This window comes from Aristolochia californica, unplaced genomic scaffold (assembly GCF_029961685.1).
Source record: "Aristolochia californica isolate CCGP_79_NKW_82.1479 unplaced genomic scaffold, dmAriCali1.0.hap1 SCAF_9, whole genome shotgun sequence".
NCBI classification, from domain to species: Eukaryota; Viridiplantae; Streptophyta; class Magnoliopsida; order Piperales; family Aristolochiaceae; genus Aristolochia; species Aristolochia californica.
This window is the reverse complement of record NW_027182290.1, coordinates 34,976,488-35,003,195: the sequence shown is the minus strand read 5'-3', so window position 1 is coordinate 35,003,195 and position 26,708 is coordinate 34,976,488. Positions and strand designations below refer to the sequence as shown.

At 37.3% G+C, this 26,708-nt stretch overlaps 3 protein-coding genes across 6 annotated transcripts; all 3 read left to right on the top strand.

The window, feature by feature from the left end:
• The first annotated feature begins 9,349 nt into the window (after positions 1-9,349).
• Positions 9,350-10,614, top strand: LOC137940869 (loganic acid O-methyltransferase-like). Its single transcript, XM_068785988.1, has 3 exons — positions 9,350-9,420; positions 9,501-10,160; positions 10,270-10,614. Exons 1-3 carry the CDS (start codon positions 9,370-9,372, stop codon positions 10,612-10,614), a joined length of 1,056 nt encoding a protein of 351 aa, XP_068642089.1. The 5' UTR covers positions 9,350-9,369.
• Positions 10,615-15,679: 5,065 nt separating this feature from the next.
• On the top strand, positions 15,680-19,430 carry LOC137942134 (uncharacterized). 4 transcript variants are annotated; one of them, XM_068787825.1, is made up of 6 exons: positions 15,680-15,995; positions 16,085-16,121; positions 17,080-17,299; positions 17,644-17,988; positions 18,136-18,213; positions 19,159-19,430. In XM_068787825.1, the coding sequence occupies exons 4-6, from the start codon at positions 17,703-17,705 to the stop codon at positions 19,167-19,169; spliced, it is 375 nt and encodes a 124-aa protein (XP_068643926.1). In that variant the 5' UTR covers positions 15,680-15,995; positions 16,085-16,121; positions 17,080-17,299; positions 17,644-17,702; the 3' UTR covers positions 19,170-19,430. The 4 variants fall into 4 exon arrangements, with proteins under 4 accessions (XP_068643926.1, XP_068643927.1, XP_068643928.1 ...); XM_068787826.1 differs by lacking the exon at positions 16,085-16,121; XM_068787827.1 differs by lacking the exons at positions 16,085-16,121; positions 17,080-17,299.
• A 942-nt stretch (positions 19,431-20,372) lies between these two features.
• Positions 20,373-21,934, top strand: LOC137940868 (loganic acid O-methyltransferase-like). The gene is made up of 3 exons (XM_068785987.1): positions 20,373-20,691; positions 20,772-21,431; positions 21,541-21,934. The coding sequence occupies exons 1-3, from the start codon at positions 20,548-20,550 to the stop codon at positions 21,883-21,885; spliced, it is 1,149 nt and encodes a 382-aa protein (XP_068642088.1). The 5' UTR covers positions 20,373-20,547; the 3' UTR covers positions 21,886-21,934.
• Positions 21,935-26,708: the final 4,774 nt, after the last annotated feature.

Sequence of the window (26,708 nt, the reverse complement as noted above, 5' to 3'; positions counted from 1 at the left end):
AAAAGAGTTATAACTAAATTATGTTATTTTTTGCTAGAGGGGATACAATGGTTGGTATTAAAGCCTTAGGAGGTTGGTGAGCTGGTTGACAAGTGTGGTATTATGGGTCAGGTTCATGGAGCTAGGTTTGGCTACGTAAAGGGGTCAGGTTGGTGAGCTGGTTGACAAGAGTGGTATTATGGGTCAGGTTCATGGAGCTAGGTTTGGCTACATAAAGGGGTCAGGTTTGTCTCAAATGTCTCTAATCAGGATGGCCCGATCATCTTTGTCTGAAACGTCTCCATGTATAGAGGAGTTGCTAAAAACGAATGAGGTGTTGTCTCAATTTCAGGAGCAGTTGGGAAATGTACCCCTAGATCTTCCTGCTAATGGTTTATAATTTTTTTTGTTGTTGCATAATTTATAAAATTTTAGAAAATAATTTGTAAAAAATTTGGGTTCTATTCAAATAATTGTTTTAAATTAATTAATTTATTAAATAATGAAAAATAATAAACTTTCATTAGAAACAATTTACTCCTTGCCTAGAAATTAAGAAATCCTTGGTAGAGATTGCATCTCTGCGAACAAATTTAAGAAATTCACTTGTAGAAAATGCACATCATATGGGCCCCTATTCCTTTGCAATCAAAGAAATTTGGTGGCAGAGGTTGGACACTTTGCCAATGATTTTGATAAATCCACTGGCAAAGATACAAAATCCCAGCCAGCGAAATTTTTAAATTTTGATTGTTAGGGATTTAGATTTCTATCTATGAGTTTCAAAATTTGTTGGTAGAAATTTTTCCCAATAGAAATGTGCCAACAAATGTTGCTATCGTATTTTCTGCTAGTGAAATTTGAACTTCCGCTAGCAAAAAAATCATTAGTAGGAGTCTAATTTTTTTAATGATCTTTTGTGAGAGCTTAAGGGGTTTGAAAAATATTATGGTAGTGAGACATCAATGTTTGTGGCAAATTTGGTCTAGATAGAAAGCTCTCTCACACTAATAGATCTAGTTGTTATGACTCTAGAATTATTTTTTTCTCGTTTAAAAATGGGTTAAAATATGTCAAAAACTTCTAAAAATTTGTAGGTCACTTTAAAATTTTAGACACGTGCAATGCCATAAACTGAGCTTGAAATAATACGAACTTGAATTTCTACACATAGGAATCGACTCCTTGCAAACGGGGTCTTTTCACTCTATTTGACAGCCTATAATGTTTCTTATTCATGCTAATGAAGGGCTTAACTTGGCAAAAGTTGTTAACTGCTTTTAATGTGGTAGAATCCTTTTTACCTTAGAACTTGTTGTTTTTCGTGGTCGACTCCTTTCTTACTTTCCTATGCTAAGGGGTTGACTCCTTTGATGGGGTTGGCTATTTTTTCACTTTAAAATTTTTTTGTTCCTTTTTTTATTCCATTTCTCTGTCTATCATGATAAGGGAACTACTTCTTTCATAGTGGTCGATTCGTTTTACTAGTTCTTCACGATATGCTCTAGTATATTTTGTGTTTTCACTTCAGAGCATCCTTTGATGTGCTTGATTCTTAAGCATGGACTCGACTCCTTTGACCTTTGACATTTTAGTTGTTCAATTTTTAAAATGTAATAGTTGACTTCTTATTATGTGTCAACTGCTCTTGTTGGTTTTACACTTTTTGCACTTTCAGGATAGCTATTTACACAAAAAAAAATTATTTCTCTTATTCAATTAAAGGGTACTAATAGTATTATTTGGATAGTGTGATTTTGTAATGGACTCCATAACATCCCGAGTTATCAACAGGCGTAGGAATTAAATTATTTCCTTTTCCAAGTATGTTAAATTTGGTTTGGTTTCGTTTGGATGTAATTTGGCGTGAACCAATTGACCCAAGGTGGTCTAAGTTGTATTGTTGTCCCCAAACATATTTATTGGGACGAAAAACTGAATGAAGACAAGCATTGAGTAAATTAATTTAGCCAGATCGGATTCTCCCTCAAAGGTCCAGGTCGAGCTTCCTCCAAAGCTCAATCCAATCCATTCCGATTCCACCATTACACGTTCAAAGAACATGAGTTCTCTTCCAACGTCAACAGTCAATCTGGAGGGAAGAGAGGGAAGAAGGGTGACGGGATCCATGACCCGGGAAGATCCGAACATCTTGGTATCAGATAGGTCCACCCTTGGGGATTCCTCTTCCCCGGAGGATTTGCGTCAGCTTATTGATGTCAATCGTCAAAGATCAAATGCAGGTATTGATGATCTTCACACTTCAATGGAGGCCATGAATGCGACACTAGAGCTCATTCTCCGGCGACTTGATGAAGGTGGGGGTTGAGGACCACCACCACCAGCAGCCTATTCTCCGCCGGCAGCGCACCACCAGCCACCACCACCTTCTCCACCACCTCTGCGCCACCCCCATCCACCTAAATGCACCTCATGCCTAGGGACCATATTCGGTTCCCAGGTATGTGAAATTGGACTTTCCGACATTTGATGGCCTAAGGACCCCTTGATCTGGTTACACAAAATGTGACCAGTTCTTTTACCATAAAAACACAATGGCAGATGACCGGTCCAGTTGGCCGCATACCATATGCTCGATGAAGCGCTCCTATGGTTCCACCAATTCCGAAATGAACATTTGGTTAAGGATTGGGAGACATTTAGACAATCTTGCATGATGAGGTTTGGTTCTCCAGCCAATAGCAATCTGATGGGCAAATTGATAAATTTTAAACAGACAGGCCTACTTGATGTGTACCAAAAGACCTTTCAGGAATGTTTGGCCAGAGCTAGTAATTTTGTCAAACCCTCCCAGTATGTTCAAATCTTTACTGCTGGATTGACTGAGGCCCTGCGTCTGGAGGATGAATTACATGGCCCTAGAGATTTGGACCACGCTATGAATCTAGCCAGGACAATTGATACTAAGCAACGTGTTCTCAAGGAATCACTTATCAGAAAACTAGCTTGGCCAAGCAGGACAAATACCACTGTGCCATCACCCTATTCAGGGCGTCCACGTACAGGTCCTATTGTAGCCCAGCGTGCAAAGAGTTCTTCCTCCACGCCACCAGCCCCTTACATAAAAAAATTAAATAGACAAGAGATGGAACAGAGGAGGGCCAAGGGCCTTTGTTTTAATTGTGATGACTAGTATATCCAGGGTCACATACGCAAAAAATTGTTCAGTGTAGTTCTCTGTGAGGATTCTGAGGACATACTACCCGAGGAAGACATTGTTGAGACAGACCGGAAGGGCCTAGTTATTTCACTCCATGCCATGACTGGCTTGCGCAGTTCCAACACAGTGCAAGTTCGGGGACAGTTGCACCTTCTATAGTTACTAGCCTTAGTTGACTCGGGCAACATGCATAACTTCATCAGTCAGCCAGCGGTAGAACAACTTGGGTTAGTAATCCAGCAAAATACAGGCCTCTCAGACTCAGTGGCCAATGGGGCCAAAATCGCCAGTGTGGGTATCTCTACAGCCACCCCATTTTCTATTGAGGGCCACTCCTTTATTGCCGTTTTTTTGGTGATTCCTCTGACAGGATTTGATTTGGTACTCGGAGTTAAATGGCTCCAAATGTTGGAGCCTATTTTATGGGATTTTCAGGCCTTAACCATGACCTTCACAGAGGCCCAACGTCAGATAACCTTGCATGACACACATGCTACAGTACCCTGCACACTTCAGGCAGTTCAAGTCCAGAACATCGAGCTCTGTAACTTATCTCAATTACTAACAGACTTTGAAGATTTATTTCAAGCACCTTCTGCTCTTTCGCCTATTCGCCACTGTGATCACCACATTAGATTGCAAATGGGCGCTGAACCTGTGGTGGTTCGGCCTTACCTTTACCCCCACTTACAGAAGGATGAAATGAGCACCAGTGCCAAAATATACTCGTCCAGGGAATTATTCAGCCCAGCAGGTCTCCTTTCTCATCCCTTGTGTTACTGGTAAAAAAACATGACAAGTCGTGGAAGTTTTGTGTGGACTACAGGCAGCTCAATGCTCACACAATTAAAGACAAATTTTCCATTCCAGTTGTGGACGAACTGTTAGATGAGTTACATGGCGCCACTATATTTACCAAGCTGGACTTGAAGTCCGGTTATCATCAGATTCGAGTTCATCCTTCAGATGTAGAGAAGACCGCGTTCCATACACACCATGGTCATTTCGAGTTCCTTGTCATGCCCTTTGGTCTCTCCAATGCACCATCCACATTCCAGGCCCTCATGAATGAGGTATTTAGCTCTATCTTGCAAAAGATGTTCTTTTTTTTTTATGATATATTGGTGTACAACAAACACTGGGACGAGCATCTTCACCAGGTATTTACTCTTCTCCGCTCCCATCATTTGGTTTGAAACAAATCCAAATGTTCTATGGGTACCTCCGAGGTGGCATACTTGGGCCACGTTATTTCAGCAATTGGGGTGAAGGTTGACCAGAGCAAGATTCGGGTCGTCACAGACTGACCTCCTCCCACCTCCATCACAGCGTTAAGGGGATTTTAGGTCCACGCTGGGTATTACAGAATATTTATCTGCAGCTATGGCCAGATTGTAGCGCCGATCCACAATCTCCTCAAGAAAAATGCTTTCACCTGGTCCAAGACAGCGGATTATTCCTTTCAGCAGTTGAAGGAAGCATTATCTTCAGCGCCAATTTTGTAGCTCCCGGATTTTGATGAATTGTTTGTAGTGGAATGTGATGCTTCAGGCGAAGGTATAGGTGCAATGTTACAACAACAAGGCCACCCAATCGCTTATTTCAACGGACAACTTGGCCCACACCATCACAAACTAGCGGCTTATTAAAGGGAATTAATCAGTTTAGCTAAAGCAATCCAGCATTGGCGGCCTTATCTCTCGGGGCACCCATTTCTTATTCGAATCAATCATTGCAGCATGAAGTATCTTCTTCAACAGCATTGGTTGAGTATGCTAATGGGGTTTGACTTTACAATTGAGTATAAACCTGACAGTTTGAATGTGGGCCAATGCCTTGTCTCGCCGAGACGTTCCCGTGACACACTTACATGCTATCAGTCAACCTAGAGTTATTTTTCTGAATTCTATACGAGAGGAGACATAGTAGCACCCGAAATTCATTGCATTATATCATGATATTCAGCAGGGACATCAGATATCCATTGGACGACCCAGGATCATCTTATCTTGTTCAGGAACTAGATTTTTTTGCACCACACCTCGCCACTTATTCCCAGTATCTTAGCCTCTTTCTATGACAGTACACATGAGGGCAGACAGAAAGCATATTTCCGCCTCAGTAGAGACTTTTATTGGAAGGGTATGAAAAGCAGTGTAACAGATTATGTGGCGGCTTGTCAGACTTGTCAACGGAACAAAGCCGAATTATGAAGTCCAACGGGGTTGCTCCAACCACTTCAGCTACCGTCACAGGTATGGTCAGATATTTCCATGGACTTCATTGATGGCCTTCCCCCCTCTTCCGCTAAATCCGTTATATTTGTTGTGGTTGACCGCTTCTCCAAGTATAGCTATTTCCTCCCTTTGGCGCATCCCCACACAGCCGCTCACGTGGCTCAGATCTTCATGGATAATATGGGATGCCTGTGTTCATTACTAGTGACAGGGACGCCATCTTTACCAGTACGTTTTGGAAAGAACTATTCAAGCTGCAAGGCACGAAATTGGCGTTCTCTTCCGCCTACATCCGCAGACTGATGGACAGACCGAGGTAGTTAACAGGACGATTGAGATGTATCTCCGTTGTTTAGTGGGGGACTCACATAAAAGGTGTGTTAAGTGGCTGGCATGGGCAGAGTTCTGTTATAATACATCATACCACAGCGCTCTCGGTACTATTCCGTTCAAGGTAGTATATGGTAGAGATCTGCCTTGGCTTTTGTTGTATGAACCAGGTACATCCAAGGTAGCCACCATGGACCAGGCTTAAGCAGAAAGAGACGCCATGCTCAGTGAGGTGCGCACTCATCTCTAGGAGGCCCAATATGCTATGAAACTATCTTATGATAAGAAGCACCGGGAAGTGTTCCTCTCTCTCAGGGATTATGTGTGGCTACTTCTCCAACATTATAGGCAGCTTTCATTGACCGCCTCCAAACGTCACAAACTCTCCCCGAAATATTATGGCCCCTTTCGGGTGTTGGACAACATTGGCACAGTCGCCTACCGCTTGCAACTTCCACCAGAAGCCAAGATCCACAATGTGTTTCATGTCTCCCAATTGAAGGCCTTCCAGGGAGACCCTCCATTGCTACACATCCCTCTGCCACCGCTACATGAAGGTCGGGTCCTTTCTACTCTAGCATAAGTGTTGCTAGCTCGCCTCATTCAGGGCGATTGGGAGGTTCTAGTGCAGTTGGCAAATGTTGACCTCAGTGACACTACATGGGTGCCCTTAGCCGTTTTCAGGGCTCTCTACTCCTCTTTCGAGCTTGAGGACAAACTCTTTTTCTAGGAGGGAGGTGGTGTTATGGACTCCATAGCATCCTTAGTTATCAACAGGAGTAGGAATTAAATTATTTCCCTTTCCATGTATGTTAAATTTGGTTTGGTTTGGTTTGGATGTAATTTGGCGTGAACCAATTGACCCATGGGTCTAAGTTGTATTGTCGTCCCCAAATATATTTATTGGGACGACAAACTGAATGAAGGAAAGCATTGAGTAAATTAATTTTAGCCAGGTAAGATTCTCCCTCAGAGGTCCAGGTCGAGCTTCCTTCAAAACTCAATCCATTCCATTCCGATTCCACCATTACATGTTCAAAGAACAAGGAGTTCTCTTCCAGCGTCAACAGTCAATCTGGAAGAAAGAGAGGGCAGAAGGGTGACAAGATCCATGGCCTGGGAAGATCCCAACAACTTTCTGACATAAGCTGTTAATTTTAATTTTTGTACGGACTATTGTGTTGAATCATTGTCAATTGAATGTATATGCTACCAAAAATCTCATTTGTTTTTTTGTTATTTCCAGAAAGACATATTTAATACATATAATTAAAAACATAAAATTTGATTATCATTAAACTATCTGCAACTAATGTCCTAGCTAGCCGCAATGGTCAATGGGGGGACAATTTTCTCAAGCCAAATTCAACAAGTAAAAAATGCTGATGCATATCATATCGACCAATGTATAATGTAGCCGAACTTGTGCAACTTATCTGGTACAATTGTTCGCTTTTGTACTGGTCTACATAAGTCTACTCGCTAGTATGCTTCACTATATTATAGTGCATTTACATGGCTGAAAAAATATCTTTAGTTAGAAATTAGGGAATTTCACCAAAATAACCATTTAAAACAACTTATTTTGAAAAACAACGATGTTATCAAATTATTTTAAAAAATACCCCAATTTGACCAGACCAGTACAAATGTGTACAGTCAAAGGCGACACGTAAGCTTTGACTACTTACATGTCTCCACATCATCAGTACAGTGAAGTTAGAAGAACACGTCATCTGCACGTTATTATTTTGCCACGTCTTCCGCCAAGTCAGTTACCACGTCATTAAATGATAAAAATTTGAAATTTTTTTTTTTTAAAACTTAAAAAATCAAATACACTTTTATTACCTTATATCTGAAATAATAAATTATTAAAAAATCTAATACATAATTAAAAAATTAATTCTTACTATTTAACATCATTTAATATCAATAAAAATATTTAATAATTAAAAAAATTTATCATCACACTTTTTATTTCTTTATATTTTAAAAAATAAAAAATAAAAAAGTATTCTATTTAGAAATTTAAAATATTAATAAATAGAAAAAATATACAAAAAAATGTTTTAGAGTTTAAAATACAATTTATTTGTATAATTTTTATCACATTATTTAAAAAATATTAAATTATTTAAAATATATATTATTTAATTTAAAATCTTACAACACCTTTTATTTTCAATTAAAAATATTTATTTATTTAAAAAATTTGAAAATTTTACTTGTGTTTAAAAAATAAATGTATTGGTACACTTTTTATTACCTTATTTTTAAATTAATAAGTTATAAAAAATCTTACTCTTACCTATTTAACACCTTTTTATTATCAATTTAAAAAATATTTTAATTAAAGTTTTTGAAAATTTTAGTTTTGAGTTTAAAAATCAAATTTATCAATACTTTTTTTTTCAAAATTTTCAATAGACTTTTTATTACCTTATATTTAAAATAATTAAAAATAAAATAAATATACTAAATAATTAAAAAATCATACTCTTACTAATTTAACATATTTCATTATCGATTTAAAATATTTTTTATTTTTTTAATTGAAAGGGGGCGTTGAGGGCGAGGGTGAGGCCGAGCGGCGGTAAGAGGGGAGTGGGAGAGAGGAGAGCTGAGGATAGGAGGCCGAGGCCGAGCTGCGGCAGCAAGTGAGCGACGACAACGAGAGGAGAGAGGTCGAGCGGCGGCAGCAAGGGAGCGACGAGAGGGCGAGAGAAGAGGCGGTGAGAGGGCGAGAGAAGAGGGGGTGAGAGGAGAGTATAGGAGAGAAGGCCGAGGCCGAGCGGCGGCGAGAGGGTGAGAGGAGAGGGGACAAGAGGAGATGAGAGGAGAAAGAATGGATGGAAAAAAAAAGTAAATTTGATTTTTTTATTTTTTAAAAAAATTATTCTTTTTTTATTTAATGACATGGCAGCTTACGTGGCAGACGATGTGTTCATCTAACTTCACTACACTGATGACATGGCAACATGTAAGCAGTCAAAGCTTACGTGTCGCCTTTGACTGTATACATGTGCACTTAACCGGTCAAAGTTGGGTATTTTTTTAAATAATTTGTTGACGTCGTTGTTTTTAAAATAAGTTGTTTTAAAAGGTTATTTTGGTGAAATTCCCTAAAAATTAATAAAACTGTTTTTTAAGATTTTTGAAGAGACTCGTATCAGATTTTGAAATAATATTAAGTACCCAGTGATTCATGCATTGGCGTAATAGCATGCCAAGCACCAAAATTTTGGTTGGAATGTTTTGTCTGTTGTGGTCAACACAGGCAGGTCAAACTTGGCAACTAGAATTTTTTGAGTTCATTAGGGCAACTAGTCCGCATGAGTGGACTCGCCTTTTATTGTTGCGGGTAAGAAGGTCAGAAAATGCGGACTGAGGAGGGCATCCATATTGTGGAAGCTAAGACGCAGCTTCATCAACAGCCTCATCATCGACTTGTATAAATACCACTCCATCCCCCTTAATTGATGAAGAACTCAAACAGAGATTCATTCATTAGACAGCAGTCAAGTCTGAGAAAGAGTGAAAGATCAAATGGCTTCAGTTGGGAAGAACAGCTGCTACATGAACCGTTGTGATGATTATTCGACAGGCGGAACAACGGCCAAGCCCGTGGAGTCGTATCCCATGAACGGAGGTGATGGACCAACCAGTTATTCTCACAACTCTCACTATCAGGTACATATCCTTTCACTCCTTAACTTCCTTCCTCTCGGTCGTCTTGCAAAGTGACTTATGTTGTGACTTTGGTGCTGCAGGGAGAGGGAGTGAACGTTTCGAAGCAATTGATCAGCGAAGCCATCTCAAGCAATGTTAGCCTGGAACACATCTCCTCTGTCGAGACTTATCACATCGCGGACCTTGGCTGCTCCGTCGGACCCAACACCTTCTCCGTCGTCCAGAACATCATCGGGGCCGTGGAGCACAAGCTGCTTGGCCTTGGTTCCTCTTCTAATGTCCTGGATTTCCAAGTGTCTTTCAACGACCACGTGTCCAACGATTTCAACACCCTGTTTGCTTCTCTTCCTTCCAAAGGTCGACGATATTTCGCAGCTGGAGTGCCTGGGTCTTTTCATGGCCGTCTCTTCCCCAAGGCGTCTCTTCATTTTGTCCACTCCTCGTATGCGGTACATTGGCTCTCACAGGTGCCCTACGAAGTGAAGGATTCGACCTCTCCGGCATGGAATAAGGGGAAGGTTTTTAGCATAGGGGCTAAACCAGAGGTAGAGGAGGCATATTCAGCTCAGTTTGCCAAGGACATGGAAGTTTTCCTGCAAGCCAGAGCAGAGGAGGTTGCAGTTGGTGGGTTGATGGCACTTACCCTTCCGTATACTAAAGGTCCTGCTTTCGTCGAACAGGCTCTCTTTTACAGGCTCTTCCACATCTTGGAGCTAGCTCTAAACGACATGGCCGACAAGGTGGATAAATCTTTCCCTACGACTAATTTCTAAGTGCCTAGTTTATAAATCTTCTTTTCAAATCGATCTTAAGATATATCAAGCTCACTGAATTGCTGGTATTTTTCAGGGTCGATTGGATGAAGTGAAAGTGAGCTCCTTCAACCTACCCATCTACATTCCTAGTATGCAGGAGATCCAAAAGCTGGTGGAAAGAAATGGGTCCTTCACCATCCAGAAGATGCAGCCATTAACTTCTGCTGCGAAGGGATTTAGCTCCAGACTTGACGCTCGTCAATGCAGCATGATAGTGCGGGCACCCATGGAAGGAATAATGAGCCAATACTTTGGTAGTGAAACCATTGATGAAATCTTTGAGAAATACGTTGAAATCGCGGAAGTGAATTCAGACTTCGTCGCACAAAGTGCAGCGTTGACTGAAGACCTATTTGTGCTCCTTCAGCGCAAAGCTTGACAACTGGAACACTTCCGAACCTGTTCGATGTTTGGAATTTTTTTCTCCTATTTTTTGGTTATTTTTAAAGTTCTTATGTTTACCGTTGTAACTTGTAATTATTCACATGTCATTACTTTGTTATATTTAAACTATGCCATTATTTTTATTTATTCACATGTCATTACATTGTCATATTTAAATTATGTATTATTTTTATTTTACTTTTTAAAATGTGAAAAAATAGAAAATCTACATGAATATATGTAAGAATAAATTAATGTAGAAAAAAAAAGGTTTGAAGCAATTTAATGAAATTTGATTGTTAGATCAAAATTTTGGGTGCGTCTAAATATAATCGTTGGATCAAGTTTTGGGTGCACCTAAGCTTAGATCGATATTTCTCTTGTCAAGCTTCAAGACACTGTTTTCTCTCCCATTCATTTAAGGAAAACATAGCTGGATGTGGATTTAAATCTAATGAATCATAAGGAAAAAAAATGAGAGTGTAGACTAATTAGGGTAGAGTTTGATCACCTGAAGAGACGGTTAATGAAGAGTTGAGTTAAGAAACACCCATGTGTGTAGGGGTGGCATGACTAATACATAAGGAGTAGTTTCATAGAGTTGACATAAAATTGTAATTAGTCAAGTTGGTGTATGTCCTCATATGTTTTTTTTTTAAATATTTAGCCTTAAAGGCATAGTAGTCATTGCAAACACTTTCGTACAACTATAAATAAAACCAAGAAATTAAGAAATCCTAATCAAAGTTTGCATCTTTTCCAACAAATTTAGGAAATTCACTTGCAGAAAATGCACATCATATGGGCCCCTATTCCTGTGCAATCAAAGAAATTTGGTGGCAGAGGGTAGACACATTTCCAATGATTTTGATAAATCCTGTAAAGATACAAAATCCCAGCCAACAAAATTTTTAAATTTTGATTGGTAGGGATTTAGACTTCTACCTTTGAGTTTCAAAATTTGTTGGTAGAAACTTTTCCTAGCATAAATGTGACAACAATCATTGTCATCGTATTTTCTGCTTATAGAAAGTTCTGTTAGTGAAATTTTAACTTCTGCTAGCAAAAAAATCGCTAGTAGGAGTCTAATTTTTTGTAGTGAGCTTGTGTGAGTGCATAAGGGGTTTGAAAAATATTATGGTAGTGAGACATAATTGTTTGTGGCAAATTTGAGCTAGATAGAAAGCTCTCCCACGCTAATAGATCTAGTTGTTGTGACTCGAGAATGATTGTTTCTCGTTTAAAAATGGGTTAAAATATGTCAGAAACTTCTAAAAATATGTAGGTCACTTTAAAATTTTAAATACGTACAACTCGAAAAATTGAGTTTGAAATATTACAAACTTGAATTTTTACTCATAGGAATCGACTCCTTTCAAAGGGGGTGTCTTTTCACTCTATTGGACTACTTATAATGTTTCTCCTTCATGCTAATGAAGGGTTCAACCTGGCAAAAGTAGCTAATTGCTTTTAATGTGGTAGAATCCTTTTTACCTTAGAACTTGTTGTTTTTAGTAGCGACTCCTTTCTTACTTTCCTATGTTAAGAAACTCACGTTTCCTAAGTTGGGCTATATATTTTATTCAATTTTATTTAATATGGGCTGAAATTAAGTGGTCTAATTTTGGTAAGCCCATAGACTGTTAAAGAAGGAATATGGCCATTTGAGTAGATACCCATATTGTTTTAATTAGGAAATTATGGGAACCTTATTTAAACAATATAAATAGAACATCAATGTTGTGGTCCCCAATACACTAAATTCAACACGGTTTCTCTTCTCACCATCCGGAAGAGTCACGACGGTCTCGTAGTGGAATAAAGGTGATTTAGTTGAGAAAAATCATCAAACCATTCTTCATTCTTCTGTTCGTCACAGTAATTCCGCATCAGAAAGACGAAATTGTGGAATGGATCCAGGTATGTATCCCGAATCCTAGTATTCTAGCATGATGAAAAATTTGGATTATGATTTAAGATTACGGTTTTCTAACAAGTGGTATCAGAGCGGCATTACTGTTAGATTATTGGGATTGGAATGGAGGAGTTTCGTGGAGAAAAATGATGGTTTTGTACAGCCCTGACATTGTGTACGTGGCTCTCCACGGAACTCAGTTCGGCGTTGTGTGTCGGTTGTTGTCGATGTCAAACAGGAGTCCGACGACCGATAGAGGGCCATCGATGAAGATTGAGATGTATCTCCGTTGTTTTGTGGGGGACTCACTTAAAAGGTGTGTTAAGTGGCTGGCATGGACAGAGTTCTGTTATAATACATCATACCACAACGCTCTCGGTACTACTCCGTTCAAGGTAGTATATGGCAGAGATCCGCCTTGGCTTTTGTCGTATGAATCAGGTACATCCAAGGTAGCCACCTTAGACCAGGCTTAAGCAGAAAGGGATGCCATGCTCAGTGTGGTGGGCACTCATCTTTAGGAGGCCCAATATGCTATGAAACTATCTTATGATAAGAAGCACCGGGAAGTGTTCCTCTCTCTCAGGGATTATGTGTGGCTACTTCTCCAACATTACAGGCAGCTTTCATTGACTGCCTCCAAACGTCACAAACTCTCCCTGAAATATTATGGCCCCTTTCAGGTGCTGGACAACATTGGCACAGTCGCCTACCGCTTGCAACTTCCACCAGAAGCCAAGATCCAGAATGTGTTTCACGTCTCCCAATTGAAGGCCTTCCAGGGAGACTCCCCATTGTTACACACCCCTCTGCCACCACTACATGAAGGTCGGGTCCTATCTACTCTAGCGCAGGTGTTGCAAGCTTGCCGTATTCAGGGCAATTGGGAGGTTCTAGTGCAGTGGGCAAATGCTGACCCCAGTGACACTACATGGGTGCCCTTAGCCGCTTTCAGGGCTCTCTACCCCTCTTTCGAGCTTGAGGACAAACTATTTTTCCAGGAAGGAGGTGGTGTTATGGACTCCATAGCATCCCGAGTTATCATCAGGAGTAGGAATTAAATTATTTCCCTTTCCATGTATGTTAAATTTGGTTTGGTTTGGTTTGGATGTAATTTGGCGTGAACCAATTGACCCATGGGTCTAAGTTGTATTGTCGTCCCCAAACATATTTATTGGGACGAAAAACTGAATGAAGGAAAGCATTGAGTAAATTAATTATAGCCAGGTCGGATTCTCCCTCAGAGGTCCAGGTCGAGCTTCCTTCAAAACTCAATCCATTCCATTTCGATTCCACCATTACACGTTCAATGAACAAGGAGTTCTCTTCCAGCGTCAACAGTCAATCTGGAAGAAAGAGAGGGAAGAAGGGTGACGAGATCCATGGCCCGGGAAGATCCCAACAACTTTCTGATAGAAGTTGTTAATTTTAATTTTTGTATGGACTATTGCGTTGAATCATTGTCAATTGAATGTATATGCTACCAAAAATCTCATTTGTTTTTTTGTTATTTCCAGAAAGACATATTTAATACATATAATTAATAACTTAAAATTTGATTATCATTAAACTATCTGCAACTAATGTCCTAGTTAGCAGTAGTGGTCACTGGGGGGACAGTTTTCTCAAGCCAAATTCAACAAGTAAAAAATGCTGATGCATATCATATCGACCAATGTATGAGGTAGCCGAACTTGTGCAACTTATCTGGTACAATTGTTCGCTTTTGTACTGGTCTACATAAGTCTATTCGCTAGTATGCTTCACTATATTATAGTGCATTTACATGGCTGAAAAAATATCTTTAGTTAGAAATTAGGGAATTTCACCAAAATAACCATTTAAAACAACTTATTTTGAAAAACAGCGATGTTATCAAATTATTTTGAAAAATACCCCAATTTGACCTGACCACAACACATGTGTACAGTCAAAGGCGACACGTAAGCTTTGACTACTTACATGTTTCCACATCATCGGTGCAGTGAAGTTAGAAGAACACGTCATCTGCCATGTCATTATTTTGCCACGTCTTCTGCCAAGTTAGTTGCCACATCATTAAATGATAAATAATTTGAAAGTTTTTTTTTTAAAACTTAAAAAATCAAATACACTTTTATTACCTTATATCTAAAATAATGAATTATTAAAAAATCTAATAAATAATTAAAAAATTAATTCTTACTATTTAACATCATTTGATATCAATAAAAATATTTATTAATTAAAAAAATTATCGTTACACTTTTTATTTCTTTATATTTTAAAAAATAAAAAATAAAATAAGTATTCTATTTAGAAATTTAAAATATTAATAAATAGAAAAAATATAAAAAAATGTTTAGAGTTTAAAAATACAATTTATTTGAATAATTTTTATCACATTATTTAAAAAATATTAAATTATTTAAAAAATATATTATTTAATTTAAAATCTTACAACACCTTTTATTTTATATTAAAAATATTTATTTACTTAAAAAATTTGAAAATTTTACTTGAGTTTAAAAAATAAATGTACTGGTACACATTTTATTACCTTATTTTTAAATTAATAAGTTATAAAAAATCTTACTCTTACCTATTTTACACTTTTTATTATCGATTTAAAAAATATTTTTATTAAATTTTTTGAAAATTTTAGTTTTGAGTTTAAAAATCAAATTTATCAATATTTTTTTTCAAATTTATCAATAGACTTTTTATTACCTTATATTTAAAATAATTAAAAATAAAATAAATATACTAAATAATAGAGGAGAGGAGAGGAGAAAGATGAGGATGGAAAAAAAAGTAAATTTGATTTTTTAATAAAATATTTAATTTTTATTTAATGATGTGATAGCTTACGTGGCAGATGATATGTTCATCTAACTTCGGGGGGGGGGGGTTAGTCAACTTGAAGGATGAGATGATCTTCAACCGCATAATGTCTTTCAATACTTGAACTCGTTAGTGGAGCGCAGATGAAGCTTCATCTCGATGCAGGGGATAAAGGGGTCCTTCGTCTCCGAGGTTTAATTTCAATCGTACGGAATAAGACCTTGTTTGATATTATTTGAATTGAAGGACGGGCGACGCTGGCTTTTTGGCCCCTCGCGCGTCGTCATTTCTCAGTGTTTTTCTTCCTCTCTCCCGCACTCCCTCTTTCGTCTCCCTGCGCCCCCGACATACCTGTTGCCATAAAATCGATCAGATTTTCGTCTCCCAAAAAGTCTCTTTCTTCTCAAATTTCTGTTTCTTTTCTTTCTCGGCTCTTCTTACCTCTCCTTTTTCGCACTTATCAGTTGTTTCCCTACCTCTCCTTCAAGCTCTGTCCTCATTCTACGCCCCAAAGTTGTTTAGCTTTCCACTTCTGCAATGTTCTCTTTTGGGTTTTCTCCTATACTCTTGGGGGTGGCTGTGATTATTGTCTCGTCTTGAATGATCGTTGTCCCTGAAAAGCATCTAGAGAAACAGAGGTACTCGGGCTTTCCAGTTCAATTTTCTCTTTTGGGTTTTCTCTCCTCTACTCTTGGGGGTGGCTTTGATTATTGTTTCTGTTCTTCAGTGATCGTTGTTCCCGAAGAGCATCTTGTGAAACATAGGTATTCGTATGAACCAATGGGGATTTCTTGTTTCCTGTTCTTTTCTTCTATGTGATTATATTTGCTTACTCTCTTTATCACTTCTTTGGAGTGGATTATGTTTGATGATCAACAAGTTTTTTGTTGCTTGCCTTATCGATATCCAGAAGATGCATATTTTGCTTATTTGATAGATTTTTCAGTTTGAATATTTTACGTATTTCATTGAAATTGCCGCTAGCTGGGGATTTTATTTGTCCAGTGTTACACGGGTTCTAAGAGAAGTTGATAAATTGCGGGAAATATGTCCCAATTGCTGTACTTTCAAGTATCATAAATTGGTGCCGTCCTTAAGTGTTTTGTTCTTAAAAAAATTTGTGAACTTCTCTTGGCTGCATTTAGCTCTAAGGTGAAATAATTTTTTTTTGTCAATGGAGAAGTTTATAGAGTTGAGCACGTGCTGCTTTTATTGGGATATTGCGTAGTCAGAGCAAGTTTATTGCTTTTGTCTTTATTTTTACCATTTTTCTGAAGAATACTTAGTTAATCTACGGTGATTCTTGTGGAGGGCTTTATTGGTGTTTGGTATGGCAACGTGTCCAAGTAACATAAAATTTCGTTTTAGTTTGATCTCTTGAGTGAAAATTGAATATCTTATGGGTGTGGATGTTTATAATTCTGCCCTTATGGGTGTGGATTATTGACATGTTGATCTTAAACTAGTGAAGTTGTTGAATGGATAGTGGGATTTTAGATGGGAAGAGACCACTCAAGTCTTCCTACATATTGGCACTAGAGTCATCTGTTTGTTTAGAGGAAGAGAAATTTCTTCATTGGTGGTTAAAAATGTTGTGATGTGTTGCCTCTCCCCTTCTTGGTAGGATTTATGATGTTATGTCTTATCTAGCGAGTTCAACTAAATGTTTTATAATTTCCATTACATGTATTTTAATAGAACTTTGATGTAATGGTCTTGCAGATGTAAAGTATCCCTAATGAATAGGAGCTGATGAAAACATCTCTTTCTATAGGCCGAAGTCTTTGAGAGAGAAAAAAGTAACTTGCTTCAGCTAAAGTTATTTATTATATTCAAAATGGACTTTTCATCAAAGGGCATAAGTTGGGTTGGTAATATGTATCAGAAGTTGGAAACTGTTTGTGTTGATATACTTCAGGAAATGGACGATTTTATGGCACAGGTCTACTACTTTTCTTATCGTATGCATTCAAGAATTCTGTTTCATCCTTAATTTATTATACATATGATAGTCCAATTTGCTCTGTGAATGAGGTCGTTTTGTACAAATGTGTTCTGCTTTCTCAATTTGACCATCATTAGATGTCCTAGATATACTAGAGTTGTTGCATAATTTTCACCTATCTGATGTCCTTAACTGTGTACCTACCATCTTAGATGATCAGTTTTATCTGGTGCATATCAATGATTATTTAATTGCCTGTATATGGAAATTTCATTAAAAGATATTTTTGCCCCTTCTTTTGTTCGTGCCTGTGACAGACCTGTTGGTTGCCTATGATATAGGTGTTGGTTCGAATCAATCTGTTCCTAATAATGATCATGTGCCACTTGCTGAATTGGATATGGTGTCTATGGAGGTGGAGACTCTCTCTGCAGTGGAAGATTCGAGTCTAGGATCAATGACAGATGTAACTCAGAATGAACATCACAGAGCAGAGTGTGACATATTGAGTAATAAATCAATCTCTTCTGGTTCTGAAGAAGAAAAATGTCATAATGTATCAGATGAAGCTGCATTTATTGACAATCGTTCTGGTTCCTTACGGTCTGATTCAGAGTTGGCTTCAATAGTCTATTGTGACAGTACACCAACTCCATTAAGTAGTACATTATCTAGTAAGATGACTGGTATGTATCTCCTGATACAAAGAAGTCTTTTCTCTCTTTTCCTCTCTCTCTCTCTTTCTATCTATTTCTATCTCTCTATCTCTCTTTCAGCATTTTCACACTGTTTTGACACAATTGAATTATTATAAATTGTATTCCTAATGGTAGGGACAGACACATCGTCAGCAGTAATATCAGTTGTGGCATCTCCCTTGTTGAAGGCCTTTGATCCTAAAGCAAAGAATGGTATGTTTATTGTGGGCTCCTACAACATGATTATACTATGAAATAAATGCTTGGTTGCCTTTGCTATAATCCTATTTAACATTTTATTAATTTTGTTGTTGTCTACACCTTCAAGTTGAAATCTTTATTGATAGATTAAAAACATGGAAAATTGACTTACTTTTGTTCCTATTCATCCATGATTGATTCACATAATCAAGACCCATTCAACATACGTGTAGAACAACACATGCACATATGGACATGCACACCTATGAACTGCAGATATACTAATGCATTAGTAATTACACAAAATAGAAACATATTATAATAATCAATGATGGTTTAACATAATTTTGAGTCATACGTCTAAGATTGGAATTAAGGTTTGTGAGGTTATCTTTGTAGATTTTACTGTATGAAAATTCAAGGGATGAAACTCAACATCTTGTTGCATAATTTGAGGACCACTTGTATATCTTAAAAAGGCCAGAGAGGAATAATTTTGTACAAATGTGTTCTGCTTTCTCAATTTGACCATCATTAGATGTCCTAGATATACTAGAGTTGTTGCATAATTTTCACCTATCTGATGTCCTTAATTGTGTACCTACCATCTTAGATGATCAGTTTTATCTGGTGCCTATCAATGATTATTTAACTGCCTGTATATGGAAATTTCATTGAAAGAAACCTGTTACTGGTCCATGTCTGGTGTTAGCTAAATATAGAGAAACTGATGTGTCGAGCTATTTATGATCTTAGGGAAGTTTTGTTCTTGATCTGGCTAGTCTAACTTGCTTCATGAATGGGTTTTCAAAGTTGATACAAGGTGGTACCAAGTCATAGAACTGTTCATGACTGTAATACTTTTGTACCTGAGTTTTCTTTTTGCCTTTAAAAATTAATTTGTTAATCCTCTTTTACGATTCATAACCTATTTGATGAACTAAAATACTTTGGCAGGAACCTGCTAAATCTGTTGAAACTCAAGCAAAAAGAGTCAATGTGAATGTTCAGAAATTTTGTAACGAAAGATAATTTTGCCCCTTCTTCTGTTCATTCCTTTCAAGTAATAAGCATTTGGAGGCAGAGTGCATTAGAACCCACAAGAATCGTACAATTTTGAGATGCCATATCGATTTCCATGTGGAACGATAAATGATGTTTTACTCTTATTACTTTTGAACATGCGTCATTTATATGTACTAAACTTGTAACTTGTTGATTTTAATATTAAAGGCACAAACTTGTTATTTGAATAATTTTTTTTAGGTTATTTTCAAAGTTGTATATGTATTTATTTATTATTTTTTTCAATTTTATTACTATATTAAAGTTCATATTTAAGTCTCTGGTAAATAAAATATAATTAAAGTATGCATTTGATTAATTAATTACTTTTAAGTTTGTCAAAATATATTATTAATTAATACCACGCAAAATCTATCTTATGTTATTAATATAATATTTTTTATTCATTAATCATATTTTTTATTTACTCTATTGTATTTGTGATTTAATAGTGGTAATTAAAATATTGTTAACTCAAACACTTGGTTTAATTAACTTATTTTTATAATTAATAAAATCAATAGTTTTAAATTTCGAAGATGAAGATGAAGATGAAATTGTCCACACTAATACCCTATTTCGAAGATGAAGTTGTCCACACTAACACCCATTTCGAAGATGAAGATCTTGTAGATGCATAAGATGAAGATGAAGATCAAATTTCCAGTTTGTTGACTAACCTACTGATGATGTGGCAACTTGTAAGCAGTCAAAACTTACTGTCACCTTTGACTATATACATATGCAATGGACCGGTCAAAGTTGGGTATTTTTTTAAATAATTGGTTGAAGTAGTTGTTTTTTAAAATAAATTGTTTTAAATGGTTATTTTGATGAAATTTCCTAAAAATTAATAAAACTGTTTTTTTAAGATTTTTGAAGAGACGCGTATCAGATTTTGAAACAATATTAAGTACCCAGTGATTAATGCAGGTGACTCATGCATTGGTGTAATAGCATGCCAAGCACCAAATTTTTGGTTGGAATGTTTTGTCTGTTGTGGTCAACACAGGCATGTCAAACTTGGCAACTAGAATTTTTTGAGTTCATTAGGGCAACTAGTCCGCATGAGTGGACTCGCCTTTTATTGTTGCGGGTAAGAAGGTCAGAAAATGCGGACTGAGGAGGGCATCCAAATTGTGGAAGCTAAGACGCAGCTTCATCAACAGCCTCATCATCGAGTTGTATAAATACCACTCCATCCCCCTTAATTGATGAAGAACTCAAACAGAGATTCATTCATTAGACAGCAGTCAAGTCTGAGAAAGAGTGAAAGATCAAATGGCTTCAGTTGGGAAGAACAGCTGCTACATGAACCGTTGTGATGATTATTCGACAGGCGGAACAACGGCGAAGCCCGTGGAGTCGTATCCCATGAACGGAGGTGATGGACCAACCAGTTATTCTCACAACTCTCACTATCAGGTACATATCCTTTCACTCCTTAACTTCCTTCCTCTCGGTCGTCTTGCAAAGTGTCTTATGTTGTGAGTTTGGTGCTGCAGGGAGAGGGAGTGAACGTTTCGAAGCAATTGATCAGCGAAGCCATCTCAAGCAATGTTAGCCTGGAACACATCTCCTCTGTCGAGACTTATCACATCGCGGACCTTGGCTGCTCCGTCGGACCCAACACCTTCTCCGTCGTCCAGAACATCATCGGGGCCGTGGAGCACAAGCTGCTTGGCCACGGTTCCTCTTCTAATGTCTTGGATTTCCAAGTGTCTTTCAACGACCACGTGTCCAACGATTTCAACACCCTGTTTGCTTCTCTTCCTTCCAAAGGTCGACGATATTTCGCAGCTGGAGTGCCTGGGTCTTTCCATGGCCGTCTTTTCCCCAAGGCGTCTCTTCATTTTGTCCACTCCTCGTATGCGGTTCACTGGCTCTCACAGGTGCCCTACGAAGTGAAGGATTCGACCTCTCCGGCATGGAATAAGGGGAAGGTTTTTAGCATAGGGGCTAAACCAGAGGTAGAGGAGGCATATTCAGCTCAGTTTGCCAAGGACATGGAAGTTCTCCTGCAAGCCAGAGCAGAGGAGGTTGCAGTTGGTGGGTTGATGGCACTTACCCTTCCGTATACTAAAGGTCCTGCATTCGTCGAACATGCTCTCTTTTACAGGCTCTTCCACATCTTGGAGCTAGCTCTAAACGACATGGCCGGCAAGGTGGATAAATCTTTCCCTACGACTAATTTCTAAGTGCCTAGTTTATAAATCTTCTTTTCAAATCGATCTTAAGATATATCAAGCTCACTGAATTGCTGGTATTTTTCAGGGTCGATTGGATGAAGTGAAAGTGAGCTCCTTCAACCTACCCATCTACATTCCTAGTATGCAGGAGATCCAAAAGCTGGTGGAAAGAAATGGGTCCTTCACCATCCAGAAGATGCAGCCATTAACTTCTGCTGCGAAGGGATTTAGCTCCAGACTTGACGCTCGTCAATGCAGCATGATAGTGCGGGCACCCATGGAAGGAATAATGAGCCAATACTTTGGTAGTGAAACCATTGATGAAATCTTTGAGAAATACGTTGAAATCGCGGAAGTGAATTCAGACTTCGTCGCACAAAGCGCAGCGTTGACTGAAGACCTATTTGTGCTCCTTCAGCGCAAAGCTTGACAACTGGAACACTTCCGAACCTGTTCGATGCTTGGAATTTTTTTTTCCTATTTTTAAAGTTCTTATTGTTACCGTTGTAATTGGTAATTATTCACATGTCATTACTTTGTTATATTTAAAATATGCCATTATTTTAATTTTATTATTTAAAATGTGAAAATTCTGAAAATCTCAATTGAACATGAACATGAATATACGTAATAATAAATTTAGGTAGAAAAAAGGGTTTTAAGTAATTTAATTAAATTTGATTGTTAGATCAAAATTTTGGGCGCGTCTATGTTTAGATGGACCTAGGTCGATACTCTTTTCTTCCTTACAATGGTGCCATTATTATATTATATTTATAATTTTGTCATTACCTTAATTTTATTTTTAAAATATATAAAAAAATCTCATATGAACTTAAACATGAATATATGGCATAGAAAATAACTGTTGAAAAAAAATTGATGTTATTTAATTTAATTCAATTTTAATGGTTGGATCAAGTTTAGGGTGCACCTAAGCTTAGATCGATTTTTCTCTTGTCAATCTTCAAGACACTGTTTTCTCTCCCATTCATTTAAGGAGAAAATAGTTGGATGTGGATTTCAATCTAATGAAACTAATGCCAGTCATGTTAGAAGGAAAAAAAAACAAAGAGAGTGTAGACCAATTAGGGTAGAGTTTGATCACCTGAAGAGGCGGTTAATGAAGAGTTAAGTTAAGAAACACTCATGTGTGTAGGGGTGACATGTGTAATAAATAAGGAAAAATTCCATAGAGATTAGATAAAATTGTAATTAGTCAAGTTGGTGTATGTTCTCTTATGTCTTTTTCTTTTTTCTTTTGAAACATTTAGCCCTAAGGACATTGTAGTCATTGTAAAAACCTTCACACAACTATAAATATAGCCTCAAGGAATGGGTAAAACATTTAAACCTCTTCCTTTTAGCTCAAACTTGTCCATACTTTTTTTTCTCGTTTGCTCTTCTTTCTCTCTCTTGGTTTCTTCTCTGCTCTCTCCCAAGAGATACAATTCTTTTTTTCTCTGCTTCCCTTGAGATCTTTTGTGTTTATGTCTTGTCCCTAGAAATCAACAAGTTATTGTCCATGAAAAGTAAAATGTATGTTAATTTCTTCGTTTAATTTATAGATACATGAGTCATGTTATAATACATATACTTCAATAACATATTCAAACCATTTTAAGTAAAAATAACAAATATTACGTATGGTAAATTAACTTCATGGGCTTAGTTATTAGTGGAACTTCCATCATAAGCAGAGTAAGAAAAAAATTAAGACCCCATCAAACACATTGTCTTTGTGCTTTAATTGGGTTGTGATGAAAGAAATAGAATAACAAGGCGAAGAAAGAGGATGTATGAGTAATAATGGTGCTTTGGCTTAAAAACAATGAGATACACAAATAAATCACTCACAAAAAGGTTCAAGAGATGGGTACTTGGCAAAGAAGTTAGGCCAATCGTTTTATATCGTCCCACATGAATACAATCCATGAGCTAATTTTAATTTCTTTTTACAGAAATTAGATAATTACAAAAGAATTTTGCTGCCCCAAGGTCTCATTACCTATGTGGTTTGTGTGCTGGAAGAGGACAACAAGTAGTGTCAGGGCATCGATACCCTATTGTACAGTTTTCAGTCATTGAGTGGGGCATGTTCTCCGGGCTCATATGGAGGTGAAAGTGGAAAAGTTCAAAGTCTTCCTTATTGGATGTTGCATTTTGATAACATTGGACTGCTATGTACACTTGGTATAGAGAGTGTGGAGGTTATCTCACCACACTTACCACTTTTTATTGAGGGTTTCCCTTGAGGACTGACAATGGTAGTGCGTGAATATGTTTTAGGGGGAGGTTCCATGCGAATAGATTTCTAGGGATTGTATTTTAAAATCTTAATTTTATTTTACTCATTTCTAATTTCTATTTGCAGAGACATTCCTTCATAAATGTCAAGAACTTTAGTAAGCAAAATATTTGACATAGTACGGTGTCAAAGTCTTTTATATGTATTAGAGAGGAGATGGTATGTATTTAACCTGAAGTATATTTTTGTTCAAATGTACTACTAATGTAATATATTTATACACATACATGTCCTTCTAAATGTGTAGACTACAACTTGCTATGATATTGAGAAATTTAAGTTTACTTATCAATTCGAGTACGAGTAGACTTGTGAATTTGAAGAGTAATATGTAAGTATAACTTTCTTATAAAAGGAAATTTTATTTAAGAAAAAAGAGTTATAACTAAATTATGTTATTTTTTGCTAGAGGAGATACAATGGTTGGTATTAAAGCCTTAGAAGGTTGGTGAGCTGGTTGACAAGAGTGGTATTATGGGTCAGGTTCATGGAGCTAGGTTTGGCTACATAAAGGGGTTAGGTTGGTGAGCTGGTTGACAAGAGTGGTATTATGGGTCAGGTTCATGGAGCTAGGTTTGGCTTCGTAAAGGGGTCAGGTTTGTCTCAAATGTCTCTAATCAGGATGGCCCGATCATCTTTGTCTGAAACGTCTCCACGTATAGAGGAGTTGCTAAAAACGAATGAGGTGTTGTCTCAATTTCAGGAGCAGTTGGGAAATGTACAAAGTCGTGTTGAGGAGTTTGATTGTCATACTGAGGAATAGGATGATAAAATGAAGAACTTAGAGATGAAGATGCACCGGTTCTATCAACACACACAAACTCAAAGCCAACCACCCCTAGATCTTCTTGCTAATGGTTTATAATTTTTTTTGTTGTTGCATAATTTATAAAATTTTAAAATTTTAGAAAATAATTTGTAAAAAATTTGGGTTCTATTCAAATAATTGTTTTAAATTAATTAATTTATTAAATAATGAAAAATTATAAACTTTCATTAGAAAAATTTTACTCCTTGCCTAGAAATTAAGAAATCGTTGGCAGAGATTGCATCTTTGCGAACAAATTTAAGAAATTCACTTGTAGAAAATGCACATCATATGGGCCCCTATTCCTGTGCAATCAAAGAAATTTGGTGGCAGAGGATGGACACTTTACCGATGATTTTGATAAATCCACTGGCAAAGATACAACATCCCAGCCAGCGAAATTTTTAAATTTTGATTGTTAGGGATTTAGATTTCTATCTATGAGTTTCAAAATTTGTTGGTAGAAATTTTTCCCAATAGAAATGTGCCAACAAGTGTTGCTATCGTATTTTCTCCTTATAGAAAGTTCTGCTAGTGAAATTTGAACTTCCGCTAGCAAAAAAATCATTAGTAGGAGTCTAATTTTTTTAATGATCTTTTGTGAGTGCTTAAGGGGTTTGAAAAATATTATGGTAGTGAGACATCAATGTTTGTGGCAAATTTGGTCTAGATAGAAATCTCTGTCACACTAATAGATCTAGTTGTTATGACTCTAGAATGATTTTTTCCTCGTTTAAAAATGGGTTAAAATATGTCAAAAACTTCTAAAAATTTGTAGGTCACTTTAAAATTTTAGACACGTACAACACCATAAACTGAGCTTGAAATAATACGAACTTGAATTTCTACACATAGGAATCGACTCCTTGCAAACGGGGTCTTTTCACTCTTTTTGACAGCCTATGATGTTTCTTCTTCATGCTGATGAAGGGTTTAACTTGGCAAAAGTTGTTAACTGCTTTTAATGTGGTAGAATCCTTTTTACCTTAGAACTTGTTGTTTTTAGTGGTCGACTCCTTTCTTACTTTCCTATGCTAAGGGGTTGACTCCTTCGATGGGGTTGACTGTTTTTTCACTTTAAATTTTTTTTGTTCCTTTTTTTATTCCATTTCTCTCTCTATCATGATAAGGGAACTACTCCTTTAATAGTGGTCGACTCCTTTTACTAGTTCTTCACCATATGCCCTAGTATATTTTGTGTTTTCACTTCAGAGCTTCCTTTGATGTGCTTGATTCTTAAGCATGGACTCGACTCCTTTGACCTTTGACATTTTAATTGTTCAATTTTTAAAATGTAATAGTTGACTTCTTATTATGTGTCAACTGCTCTTGTTGGTTTTACTCTTTTTGCACTTTCAAGATAGCTATTTACACAAAAAAAAATTATTTCTCTTATTCAATTAAAGGGTACTAATAGTATTATTTGGATAATGTGCTTTTGTTATGGACTCCATAGCATCCCGAGTTATCAACAGGCGTAGGAATTAATTTATTTCCTTTTCCAAGTATGTTAAATTTGGTTTGGTTTGGTTTTGGATGTAATTTGGCATGAACCAATTGACCCAAGGGTCTAAGTTGTATTGTTGTCCCCAAACATATTTATTGGGACGAAAAACTGAATGAAGACAAGCATTGAGTAAATTAATTTAGCCAGATCGGATTCTCCCTCAAAGGTCCAGGTCGAGCTTCCTCCAAAGCTCAATCCATTCCATTCCGATTCCACCATTACACGTTCAAAGAACATGAGTTCTCTTCCAGCGTCAACAGTCAATCTGGAGGGAAGAGAGGGAAGAAGGGTGATGAGATCCATGACCCGCGAAGATCCCAACATCTTGGTATCGGACAGGTCCACCCTTGGGGATTCCTCTTCCCTGGAGGATTTGCGTCAGCTTATTGATGTCAATCGTCAAAGATCAAATGCAGGTATTGATGATCTTCACACTTCAATGGAGGCCATGAATACGACACTAGAGCTCATTCTCCGGCGACTTGATGAAGGTGGGGGTTGAGGACCACCGCAGCTAGCAGCCTATTCTCTGCCGGCCGCGCATCACCAGCCACCACCACCTTCTCCACCACCGCTGCACCACCCCCATCCACCTATGGCACCTCATGCCTAGGGACCAAATTTGGTTCC

Excerpts from the sequence above, each read along its gene's own strand:
- LOC137940869 (XM_068785988.1), top strand. The coding sequence starts at position 9,370 with ATGAACGGAGGTGATGGACCAACCAGTTATTCTCACAACTCTCACTAT. Across the intron at positions 9,421-9,500 it reads CTCACAACTCTCACTATCAG|GGAGAGGGAGTGAACGTTTC; the intron begins GTACATATCCTT and ends TTGGTGCTGCAG. Across the intron at positions 10,161-10,269 it reads TAAACGACATGGCCGACAAG|GGTCGATTGGATGAAGTGAA; the intron begins GTGGATAAATCT and ends GGTATTTTTCAG.
- LOC137942134 (XM_068787827.1), top strand. The coding sequence starts at position 17,703 with ATGGTGTCTATGGAGGTGGAGACTCTCTCTGCAGTGGAAGATTCGAGT. Across the intron at positions 17,989-18,135 it reads ATTATCTAGTAAGATGACTG|GGACAGACACATCGTCAGCA; the intron begins GTATGTATCTCC and ends TCCTAATGGTAG.
- LOC137940868 (XM_068785987.1), top strand. The coding sequence starts at position 20,548 with ATGGCTTCAGTTGGGAAGAACAGCTGCTACATGAACCGTTGTGATGAT. Across the intron at positions 20,692-20,771 it reads CTCACAACTCTCACTATCAG|GGAGAGGGAGTGAACGTTTC; the intron begins GTACATATCCTT and ends TTGGTGCTGCAG. Across the intron at positions 21,432-21,540 it reads TAAACGACATGGCCGGCAAG|GGTCGATTGGATGAAGTGAA; the intron begins GTGGATAAATCT and ends GGTATTTTTCAG.